Genomic DNA, 12694 nt, shown 5'->3' on the forward strand with positions numbered 1-12694 from the left:
GATCAGAAGACACAGTATCAGTTACCAAGAAGATGGTTAGATACAGACATGGGAAGTGATTATCTAGCTTGAATTGTCAGTTTCTGAAGTTTAGCAAAAATAAATTTGAAACTCAGAGTCTGTAGCCTCACGAAAAATTATTGAATTTCATTTAATAATATGAGGGAAGAGAGCCTTTTCTCCTGAACAAAAACCATGAATCTTGAAGTTAACAGTTCTGGTTCATAAAAATGACAGCCAATTTTATCATAAGCACACACTGTATGCCATACTGTTTTCTTAAGAATAAGAAAGTGAAAGTAGAGTGAAAGTAGAAAAACCTCTTATTTTATGTATGCCTTTAATTAAGGATGCAAGGACTTATTTATTGTTTTTATTAGAGGTGCTGTTTCATATAACTGTGGATTTATAATGTTAACTTACACAGGGAAAAGGATTTATCTAAGACAGATAAAATTCTGCCCTGAAGTCCAATAATAATTCAGTGAGTATGAGAAGGAAAACACTGAACGTCCTAGAGGGGAACTCAGGTCTGGGAAAGACTTCATCCTGCACCACTGGCTCAGTGACAAGTAAAAGTTGCTGCCATCACCTGCAGAGACACCACCACAAAAGAATTACTACGAATGCAGAAGTGATTTTTTTTTTGAGCGACGGGAAAATTAGGATTTAGGCTAATAAATTTCAGGACCAAATGTTTATTGTTCTTGCAGAGAATTAAAATTGGTCCAAAGTAGAATTATTTGTAGATGATTTAGATTACAAAGGAGTCTGGCCCCTATAAAACTGACTCTATATCTAGAACCTATGACAGCTCTGACAAGAGAGTACATGTACTAAAGATAAGAATGGGGTTCTCCTAGTTTTGTTTGATGGACAAATACTTGTTTAAAGAAATTTGCTTCATTTGGCCCCTCTATCCATATTAAGACCAGACTAGCTTCATTCTCAGAAAAGTTTCAAGTATTCATCGTAAGATAACTAACCTCTGCCTCTGCAATAATTAAGCACTATCATGAAAAAAACAATAGACCAATCAAGGATATGGGTAGCTCCCCAGAGACCATTACAGATGGCTATATTAGAGTAAGCTGTAACCCCATGTGACTATACTTTCTGCAGCCAAGTAACTCAGACAACACTTTAACACACTGTTCTTCTGAAGTCCGGGAAGTCCTAAAATAATTACCAATGTACATATCCATCGGAGACAGAAAACTGCAGGACTTTCAGAGATGCAGATTTTTGTCTTTATTAATCTACCGGTCAAGAGTCTATTCTCTCCAAATCTCAACTTCCCTTCCTGAAATGAAGTGAGCTGGAGAAGAGGCACAGAGGAATTTTATCCCTAAGAGAAATTATCTTATGGAACAGTAGGGCACCAACTCCATGCTAGTAATGGCTGCAGAGTATTTCTATTTCCTTCAAATAGCTTCCTGAATAAAGCTATTCTTCACAAAGAAATGTTTTTCTTCACATAGAAAAAAAACATTCCATATACAAATGCCCGGCTTGGCACAGAACTACCAGAAATCCTTGATCAAATGTCTCTTCTGAAACAAAAGATTATTGGCTACAGGATGTTCAGTAACTATGTATTTGCTATATACACCTCTAAAAGAGCAAGCTTTGGTGATTTTCAACAAGTTTTAATTACACATTTATAGTCTTTTTAGTAGCCATGCATTTGTTATGATAGTTTTAAATACCATAGACTTATACTAAAACATAGTTGTGATTCAAGGACAAATCCTTCCTTACTCATATGCACTAACAGATGAAGTTGGAGTTCAACAGACATTGTCAAAAGTAACATAGAATATGAACAGGAGAGTCTCCCTCTTTACTGAAAACATTTTGTTTTTTTTACAAGGGTCAGCTGCTCGGACATTCAGGTCAACTCAGGAAATTAACTGCAGACTAAAAATAACACTATTTTCAGGGCAAACTGTATTCTGTATGCCACTGTTTCTGTAAACATAGAGCTTGAGGACCTTCAGTGTTCTATATGTCTCACCTACATGAATTTAAAAATATACTACTACTATGAATTTAAAAAAATTTAGAGGAATATCACAGAACACAAAAAGCCATGTTGGAATGGAACGATTCAGGCTCTTTAGGAAGTAGAGGCAAGGGCCACAGGAGGCCATGTCACCCTCCATGGCAATAGCCAGCTGAGTGCATGGAGTTTTGTCTGGGGATGGATGAGGAGCTGACCAAGAGCTGTTGGGGAAGAATTAATGGGAGGGCAGGGTTAGGCAGCCACAGGTCCCCTCAACAGGAAGACTAAGCAGCTGAGTTCTTGTGGTGGTGCATCCCTCCCCCACACATTCGAGGCCACACTGTAATCTGAAAAAAGCTCATTAGGTCTCAGCTTGACAAACACCACCTTGGCTCAGCTTTTCTTGAGTTTATCAGAAACACTCTGCTCCTAGGAACCCTTGCTGTCTCTCAAGCTCACGTCTTCTTTACGATCAGCCTTGGAAACTATTTTTCTTCCTTGCACAGCATAACAACCCTGTTCTCACACTTAGAAATAAAGTGTGCCAACCAACACTGTGGCCAGATTGAAACACTATTACGACTAAAGCCCACTCTCTTGTGACCTGATATAAACCATGGTCAAAAATGAGAACCTTTGAGTATTTCTGGACTGCGGCAGCTGTGACAAGCAACCTCTCTGAGCAGGGCCTCTGAGAGCCCACAAACTCTCAAGTTTGCTTGAGAAGACTGCTGCACAAAAACAAACCAACCCCTTGAGGTTCAACTCTTTGCACAATAAGGAGATGTGAAAGCACCCAGAGTATTTAATTGCCTGTGAGGGGAATTTTTCACAGGTACCTTGCTCTGACTTTGTGTGCATAAACATACACATATGCTACAGCAATTTCTGGGAGGAATGCTGCTGTCTTATGTTTGAGTATCTTGGATATCATAGTAAGTCAGGCCTGTAAGTAAGGTTAAATTGTAAGTTAGGTTAAATGCTGTTAAGTGTTATTCCTATGTTGAATTGTTAAGCTGAAGATGTAAGTTAAGGTTAAATACTTTTGAGTGCTGTTAAGCTTTCAGGCTGTATTCTTTTTTATACTTGCCCTTACTCTCCTTTTGTCATTTGTCACACGCACCTACACACACATACAGCCCTAGACAGTTCTCAGTTAATTTTTGTTTTGACTGACTGGATTTTGTTGAGGTTTGGGGTTTTTCCCTTTTTCCTTGGTGTAAGTAGCAGAGCAAATCTCACAAAGAACTTTGCCATGCTGTTGCTTAATATTAAAAGAGGTTTTTACTGATACCCTTGCTGATGATTTTTTAAGCAATCTCCAACACTTATTCATAACAGCTGTCCACTGATACACAGGATCCACCCCGTGTTCACAAGCCCTGGTCCTCATGGGAGACTTAAACTGCTCTGGTATCTCTTGGAGTGACAAGACAGCAAGGCATCAGCAATCCAGTAAGTTATTATTCATAACTTCCTTCTTCAAGTGACAGAAGCTAAAAAGAAGATGTGCCACACTGGAGCTTGTTCTCATCAGCAAGGAGATGCTGGTGGGGATTGCAAAGTTCAAGGGCAGCCTTGGCTGTAGTGAAGACAAAATGCTGGAGTTTGAGATCCTATAGGTAGTGAGAAAGGAGCAAAGCAAGCTCAGTACCCTGAATTTCAGCAGATGCAACTTGGCCTCTTCAGGGATCTGCTTGGCAGAGGTACCATGAGATGAAGTTCTGCAGGGAAGCAGAGTCCTAAGAAGTTGGTTAATCATGCATGAATTTCTTTAAGTCAGGAACAACGCCTTCCAACTAAGTCAAGCAAAAACCATCAGGAGGCCTGCATGGATAAACAGTGAGCTCCTGGATGAATCCAAAGAGAAAAAAAGGAAGGATATAGAGAGGGGAAGCAAGGACAGGTAGTCTGGGAGGTATACAGAGAAACAGTCTGAGCAGCCAGAGATCAGCTTAAGAAAGCTAAAGTCCTGATAGGATTAAATGTGGCCAGGGATGTCAAGGGCAACAAGAAGAGCAAGTACATGTAAGATGGTGACAAAAGGCAAACTACAAAAAATGCAGGACCTCTCCAGAAGGAAACAGGAGATCTGGAATATGGAGAAAGGTGAGGCAAAAAATTACTTTTTAGCCTCCATCTTCTCTGGCATGTATTCCAGTCACACCAATCATGTAATAGAATTCAGGGCAGGGACTGGCAGAATGAAGAACTACCTGCTGTAGACCAGGTTAGAGCCCATCTAAGGAACCTGAAGGTGCACAAGTCCATATGAGACCTGCTGAGATTCAACTATGAGTCTTTAGGGAACCTCAGACAAAGACACTACCCATTACATCCACTACATTTGAGAAGTCATTACAGCCCAGTAAAGATTCCACAGACTAAAAAAGAAAGATAACCCCATTATTACAATGAGAAGAAAAGGAAGGCATGAGGAACTACAGGCCAGTCAGTCTCACCTCAATGCCTGGCAGGATCACAGTGTAGATCCTCCTGGTAACTATACTGAGGGAGATGAAAAATAAGGAGGTGACTGATAATGGTCAACATCGCTTCAGTAAGGGCTAATCATGCCTAACAAATTTGGTGGCCTTTCAACACAGTCAGCATTGATGCATGATGGAAGAGCAACCAACATATCTACCTGGCTATGTGCAAAGCATTTGACACTGAAACACAGGATATCCTTGTCTCTGAACTGGGGAGGCACTGATTTGACAGATGAAACAGGTCTAAAAGGAATTCGCTGAGTGGTCACACTAAGTTGTGGTCAACAACTCCACGTCCAAGTGGAGACCAGTTCTTTAGGGGTTGTACTGGGACCAGTGCTGAGTAACACCTTTGCTGATGTTCTGGACAATGGGATCAAGTGCACCCTCAGCAAGTCTGTCAGTGACATCTAGCTGCATGGTGCTGTCAACATGCTGGAGGGAAGGGATGCCACAGGGGGGTCTGGACAGGCTTGGGAGGTGGGCCTATGTGAACATTAAAAGTGCAAGGACCTGCACCTGGGTTAGGGCAATCCCAAGCACAAACAGAGGCTGGGCAGAGAAAGGAGAGGAGCCCTGTGAGAAAGACTTGTGCATGCTGGTGGATGAGAAGTAGGACACAATTCCACAATATGCACTCACAGCCCAGAATGCCAAACGTGTCCTGGGCTGCATCTAGAACAGTGTGGGTAGTAGACTGAGGGAGGGGATTCTATACCTCTGCTCTGCTCTGATGAAACCCCACCTGTAGTGCAGCATCCAGCTCTGGGATCCCCAAGATAATAAGGACATGGACCTGATGAAGCAAGTCCATGAAGATGTTCAGGTACTGCCCCTCCTATGAAGGCAGTCTGAGAGTTGGTGCTGTTCAGCCTGGAGAAGTCTTCAGGGAAACATTATAGCACCTTTTAGTACCCAAAGGGAGCCTGTAAGAAAGCTATGGAGGGACTTTTTACAAGGACATGTGGTGACAGGACAAGGACTACTGGTTTCATGCTGAGAGACAGTACGTTTAGATTAAATATTCAGGAGAAATTCTTCAGTGTGAGAGTGGCAAGACACTGAAACACATTGTCCAGAGAAGCTCTGGATGTCTCATCCCTGGAACTGTCCATGGTAAAGTTGGATGGGGCTTTGAGCAACCAGCCTATGGCAAGGGGGTTGGAACTGGTGATCTTTAAGGTTCTTTCCAACCCAAAGCGTTCTATGATTAAACAAGTTATCAGTAGACAAAAATAAACACATCCTGTGTTAATATCAGACATGTAATCAAAATTCAGTTTGTTTTTCAAGTAATTATCAGTTTTACATTTTGGTTTATTTTTCTTACAGGTTAGGGAGCAATCTTCTCATTTAAGAAGGAGTAAAAATTTATTTGATTTTAGAAATTGTTGAAAATTTTAAAATCATCAGTCTATCCTGCCTAGTGGAGGCAAGAGCCCAGTGTCAAAAATGTAACAGCCACCTTAAGCTGACATCAACATTTACACCTGAAAAATACAGTGAATGCTTCTTCTGAAGAACCTAAGTTCCAAGAGGAAGATTTATAAAGCTCAAACCCTACACTTGAGGTGCTGGAGTATGCCAACTAAAGAGCAACAATGCTGGTGAAGGGTCAGATCTTGTGAGGAGCAGAGCTGAGTGTTCAGAAAAAGAGTTTCAAGGGAGAGATCTACAAACTCCCTGAAAAGATGGTGTAGTCAGGTGGGGGTTTGGCCTCTTCTCCTGAGGAACAAGGAATAGGACAACAGGAAAAACCCTCATGTTGAACCACAGCAGTTTAGACTGGATATTGGGAATATTTGGTTCACCAAAAGGGGTCTTAAGCATTGGAAGAGGCTGCCCAGGAAAGCGACTGAGTCACCATTTCAGAAGTATATTAAAAACCTTGTGGATGTGGTGCTTAAGGACATGGTTTAGTTTAACGGTTGGACTCAGTGACCTTCAGGATATTTTGCAACCTAAGTGATTCCATGGCTTTGCTTTATTGATAAAGTACCTTATTCCTGTCTGAGAAGTGTGAATGGTTTCTCATTTGCTGTATTAACAGTTATACTTACAATTAAACTATAAGTGTTGTGCAACATTTTAATGACCAATTCAAAGAGTAACCTAATTAGTGATTACCATGTAGTGATAAGCAAATGGCTTACACAAATTCAAAGGGGTCTAACTAATAGTTTTCACTAAAAACCTCTTTATATCTGGAATAAACAAAGACCTGAGTGCTCATACCTTTTTCAAAATGAATATAGTGATTCAATAATAACAACTTTCATATTTATATACATCTTGTAATTTCCTTAGCTTGCTGGCATAACCTTTAACAACTCTGACAAAGCATTACAAACAGTATAAGCACTAAAAACAAGCAAGAAATCACCATTATCTCTAAGCTACTTCGTTATTTTATGGTGCACTTCAAAGATAACAGAAAAGCAAATGTTATTGCAACCTATTGACTTTTCTGTATTTAATAAGCACATCTATTTCCTGGACACTTCACTCTGCCATGGTATATTTATAATGTGACAGTATTGTGCTACAAAAAGATACACCTCATCTTTATTTTAAGGATAGCTAACAAAGAGGACAATCCCCAAGACATGATCATGATGATGAGAGATTCAAAAAATATTATTCCCATAAACAGTATTTCCATAAGGACAAACTATATTTTCCACAATACACTAAGTTCACAGTTCTTAATGACTACAGACTGAGAAAAATCTGTAACTTGAAAAGCAAGAAGGTTTATGACAAATCACAGCTGTTTCTGTACCTAAAAAGCACACATACCTTTTCCTAAATGCGTATTTATACTCATGTATCTAGCTGTTCCTGTAAGGCTCTTGTGTTCTCGATATGGTATGTGCTTCTTTGTTTCTGGATCTACGTACTCTTTTGCCAAACCAAAGTCTATAATGTGAATAATTTGCTGGGTTTTGTTTCCAGGTCGTCCTATTAAGAAGTTCTCAGGCTTCACATCTCTGTATATCAAATTCTTTGAATGGACATATTCCATACGAGAAATCTTCAATAAAAGGAAAAGAAATGGACAAGGAAGTTTAGTTTAAACTTCAGGCTTCCAAATTAAAATGTGTTAGAAGCTAAATATCTTATACTGGCTTTACATGTAGAAGAAATTACCCCAATTACCCCTCCTAATACCTTAAGACCAAAGCAATACTGTTCTTAACGAAGTATCTCCCAGTTAAAGTCAATGAAAATTGTACACTTTCCAAAGCTGATACAACAACTGGTGTATTGGAAACTTTCACATTGGATTATTAGTCATGAATCTTGTACATAACAGAAGTTTTTGTCTCTCAAAACAGCGGCATAAATATGTTTTGTGTACATTAAAAGTCAAACCAGAAATTATGCCACCAAGCAGTAAGCAGCAAAGTGTGATGTAGATATAACACATATTAAAGATATAAATGCATATAAAGCACAGCATATAAAGTCCATTCAAGCTGGACTGCTTTCTGTCAAAATTTCCATCTTGGAACTTGTGAGGACTTGAGCATTTAAAAAAAAAAGAACTTGGTCATTTTGGCTGTAAATAAGTTCAACATGACTGTATATCTGTAGCTGGAGGACTGTTATATAATTACAGTCATGTTTTAAACAGCTATTTTTAACCATCACAGGTAAAAATATCACTATTTAGGGAAACGGAAATCTGGTAAACATGCACACCTTTAATTGTCCCTCTTTGCACTTCCACCCACCCTCAAGTCAGAACCAAATAAGCAAATCTTCAAAAAGAGAATAATTCTTCATTGAATAATTTTCTGCTATAATTTCTGGAAAGATTTGGGGAATTTTTCATTTGTTTATTTGCTTTCTTAAAAGAATACCCAGGAAAAAAATACTTATGCTATTTATGAGTCTCATAATACAATACTGCTTGTTTGGGCTAAAATTACTTTTATTTCCTTATAGTTTTCTTTTTTGAAAGAGTACGCCAAACCAAAATTCACGATTTTAGGTTGTGATAAGAAGAACTCAGAAGACAAAGTAATTACATTCATGAACTGACTTGGAAAACTGGAACAAAGTAAATTACAGTAATGTACTAGTATGCCTGCTTAAACTGTATCACAAGCATTTTAAATACCACCACACCAATTTAAAACATGAGAAGTGCAAATCCCCTAAGTGAAGTAATCATTTAATCCACTGAAGACTGATATAGTTATTCTAGTGAACACTCAAATTAACATCTATTCTACTTACCAACTGTATGGCTATCATAAGAACGGTTTTAAGAGAAAATGTCCTACCACACAAGTCAAATAAATCTTCCAGACTAGGTCCAAGTAGTTCTAGCACCATGGCATTATATTTGCCACATGGGCCAAAATAATAAACCTGAGGTATTCCATCTGTAAAATGAAAATACAAAGTAATGATAAGAGGTCGAATAAAATTAATGAACACAGCAATAAAATTCCTACCCAATTTTGAGTTGATTTTAAGCTAAAAATACAGCTTTCACATAAAAGCATAAATAAACCTCATAAAAATACAGGTAAAAAACACAACAGGAATGTTGAAGATAATCACAAAATATTTAATGAAAATGGTACTATTACATATTTGACTTGTGAAAGATCTCAAGATTTTTATAAAAAATTATATTAGAACCTCTCTTATAAAGTTTTGTAACCATAAATTAAAACAGGGTTTTAAAATGCCATGAAGAAAAGCTTAAATAAGCTCTTGTAAAAAAAATGCACTTATATTAAACTTTTTAAACTAGGCCTATTCCTACCTTTAAGAATAAAAGCAATTTATTATCTAGAGAAATCATTTTAAAAATCAAAAAGATATTATTGTACTATATAGTTTAATGATACATTAAGTCTAGATTTTATAGTTTTAAACAGACACACCTGCCTTGGGACGATGGGCAATCCATAAGTGTGAAAATAAAAATAGTTTAAGCCTTATGATCCAATTTTGCTTCCACCTTTTTGTACAATATGCGCTGTGTGTTTATTTCATTAAAAATAACTTGATATTGTTGCTTCTACTCATTGTGTAAGTTTTCACATACACAGGACATCTTCGTCATTCATCAAAATTTTGTTTACTTAAGGAAGCTAGTTATTCCAGATTTTGAAGTTTTTGTTCTTCAGTACATATCCTCTGTTTCATTTATTCCAAATATTTAATACTCTGAAAATGTATTCTTTTCATGAGAGCTTTTTCTACAGTGTCCCGTGCTACAAAACTGCACCATACAGAAGTACCATACCTATTTTCAGCACACCTTAACGAAATAATGGATTTCACCTTCATTCTCTGTAGGTCAAATGTAACCCTAACTCTTGAGTGTTTTCTGAAAAACCTTCAATTTTTCATACCTCACTATAGTGACACACTGAGGGAACAAATTGATAATTGTATTCACAACAACTTTGGGTGAAAAAAAAAATTAAAAATACAGTTTTAGCAAAATTCACATCAAACGAATGCACCTTTAAGAGGTTTTTCACTAATCTCTTTTCCTACAAGTCACCATATTTAAAGAAGGACCCCTAAAATCCAGTTTACTTGTTCAGTTTTCAGAAGACTTGAGCTTGTTTTTCACTATGTATCATCACACCAATCTCTATACTAATATACATAAAATGCATACTCATACGCACTTCAGAAAGATTTCACAGGAGTAGCTTATTGCTACTAATGAAGAAGCATTGACCACATCGTGTATCAGAATATGGTATGAGACTGTGTTCCTCAATTTAAAAATATCATCTGAATTATAGATACCTAAAACACTTGGTCTTCTGATTAGATGAGTATTCCAAAACATCCCAAAACTGTGTTCAACATGTAATACCTCCTGCATTGCATAGGACGCATACTGTCTAACATTACTCATGTTGATAAAATAATATGATATTAACAGTTCAAAGAACTGAAAGTTAGGGGCTCTGGTTCTTAATCAAAGCACTCTTAGTGCTTTTGCTTAAAAGCAATAAGCAAGTATCATTCTGCTACTTACATTCTTTCTTCATGTCTCTAAATCTCCAGAAATCAGAAAGTAACATGCTACTGATAAAAACATATATGAGGATTTTTTCTCCCACTACAGAGAGATAAATGTAAGCTCTCTTACATAAAACTTTAAGAGATATTGGTTAAGTTAAAAACAAAGAAACTCTGATTATTAGAAATTTAAGAAATCTCTATTTTGTTGGCAAGATACTCCACTACCTATTACCAATTAAGAGAATGCATTTTATTTCCTTTTTTAATTATTCTGGCTCAAACTACTGAAGAACAAAAGAAAGGAAATACTCCAGTTGTCTTGCTGCAAATTTAAAGAAGACATCAGTCTTTGGTTTCTTAATAATTAATTGGATTACCACTGAATCCTTTCTAGTACCCTGGCAGATCTTCTCTCCAGTCTCAAATACCCTTTTTAAAAAGTAGTAACTCTCCCCAGTTACAAGCAGAACTTAATGCTTGTCACACAAATATCACTAAAAGTTACATATAACTTCCTCCTCTTCCATCAAAGAGGAAACTTGCTTGTGGCCAAAAACGTAGATTCACATACTCCCATTAAGTTACTTTACATTTAAACATCTTTCCTTTCTAGGTTTAAAACTCTGTAAACAGAATCCTTTTATTAGGTACGAGTCATATTTGCCTATCCCTAGATATTTATATTTGTTGACAAGTAAAACACTTTCATTTGAATGGGCTCAATTGACTAAAGTAATCTACATTACTTAGGTGACTGCCCTGTCATAAAATTGTAAATCCATTTTAAGCCAGTATGATTTTAATCCTATTTTACTTCTTGACAAAAATCAAAAAGTCTTGACTTGAAAATCAACTATTTGAACATTGCTTGGACTCCAGTTTCTTCTAAAAGTTAACTTTCATTAGCCACCCAGAACATAACTGCTTTACACCTCTGGTCTCCAGTATCAAGTCCAAACACTCCAAAAGTCCTTGAATGTCCACTGGGAAGGGAGAGGGAGCAAGGAGAGTCCCCTAAAGTAGTTATGTGGATTTATGGATTATACCTCTTAATTTTCACTCAAATACTTTAGTCCACTATGTTTATGTACATGATGTCCAGAAAGTTTCTAAAGCTGACAGATCTGACTTTCTCTACGATGATGAAAGGATACAATTATTAGAATAAAGAAAACATGACCAGTAGATTAAACTGTATCTGCCAAACCTCTCTAAAATAAAGAAAATAGCAAGCGATTTCTGCTTTGGGACAGTTAACCACCTTAGTTGTTGTCTTTTTCAAGAACTTCATCACTAAAGCTGATTTAAGCTTGAGACTGCATGTTGTTCACTCTAGTTATCTAGAGCAATATACATAAGTAGCACAAACACACACTTGTATCTTAAGCAAAAAAATCCATCTATTTGCTTTGACACAAATATTACATCGTAGCTTCAATTATTGTATGTATGTGCCCCCATTCAGGAAAAAACTTGATAAACAGGCAGCAGAGATAACTAAAGGAATATGTAACCCAAAGGTCAATGGCAATACCACTTGTACTAAACTTCATCTATCACTGACTTAATTCTAAGCTTTTATCTTGGCAAAACATCTCTATACAATATAATCTAAAATTGTAAAGCTATTAAGCTAATAAGAAGCTTTCCAGTGTTTTTCAGTTTCTTGTAATATCAGTTCCCTTTTAGAGCTTTCTCTAACCAGCCAAGAAAGAGACTGATGGTATCTGCATTATATCCTATTGCTTAGAGTCTGTTAAATCAGACACATAAATGCCAGTAAAATACACAAGACTGCTCTTGCAGATCATGATGTTGTGTATTCAGTCTTGCAAACCCCAGTGCCTTTTATCTGCAGTCTTGACTTTCCTATGTGGCAATCCACTAGACACAAGCCGAATACTTTAAACTAATTCAAAGATCTGCAGTAACAGTTGTCTTTCAGGGCACATTTATACTGGCACTCTTGTCAAGGACACAAATCAACAAACTTCCACAAACACAAGTATTCCCTAGTTAGTCTACGGAATCTGGTTTGAATCCTCTCAAAGTGAGGGATTATAAAACTCAGGGTAGCATGTTCTAACATGAGCCAAAGCAGCACACACAGAAGGTCACACAGTCTCTGGAAACATAGCACCTTAATGCATGATCAGACATGAACCGTGAAACTCTAAAGGTAGAATGA

The 12694-nt window shown here is 37.2% G+C and overlaps 1 protein-coding gene across 9 annotated transcripts in view; it reads right to left on the reverse strand.

Annotated features, from left to right (window-relative positions):
• CSNK1G3 (casein kinase 1 gamma 3) overlaps positions 1–12694 on the reverse strand; it is an 81567-nt gene that overhangs the window by 21706 nt on the left and 47167 nt on the right. For all 9 annotated transcript variants that reach the window (XM_066338976.1, XM_066338974.1, XM_066338981.1 and 6 more), the window contains 2 exons: positions 8743–8891; positions 7297–7531 (listed from right to left, as the gene is read on the reverse strand). In XM_066338976.1, coding sequence (XP_066195073.1) covers positions 7297–7531; positions 8743–8891 — 384 coding nt within the window. The remainder of the gene's footprint in view (positions 1–7296; positions 7532–8742; positions 8892–12694) is intronic.

The sequence above is a fragment of the Sylvia atricapilla genome, chromosome Z, assembly GCF_009819655.1.
Source record: "Sylvia atricapilla isolate bSylAtr1 chromosome Z, bSylAtr1.pri, whole genome shotgun sequence".
Lineage (NCBI taxonomy): Eukaryota > Metazoa > Chordata > Aves > Passeriformes > Sylviidae > Sylvia > Sylvia atricapilla.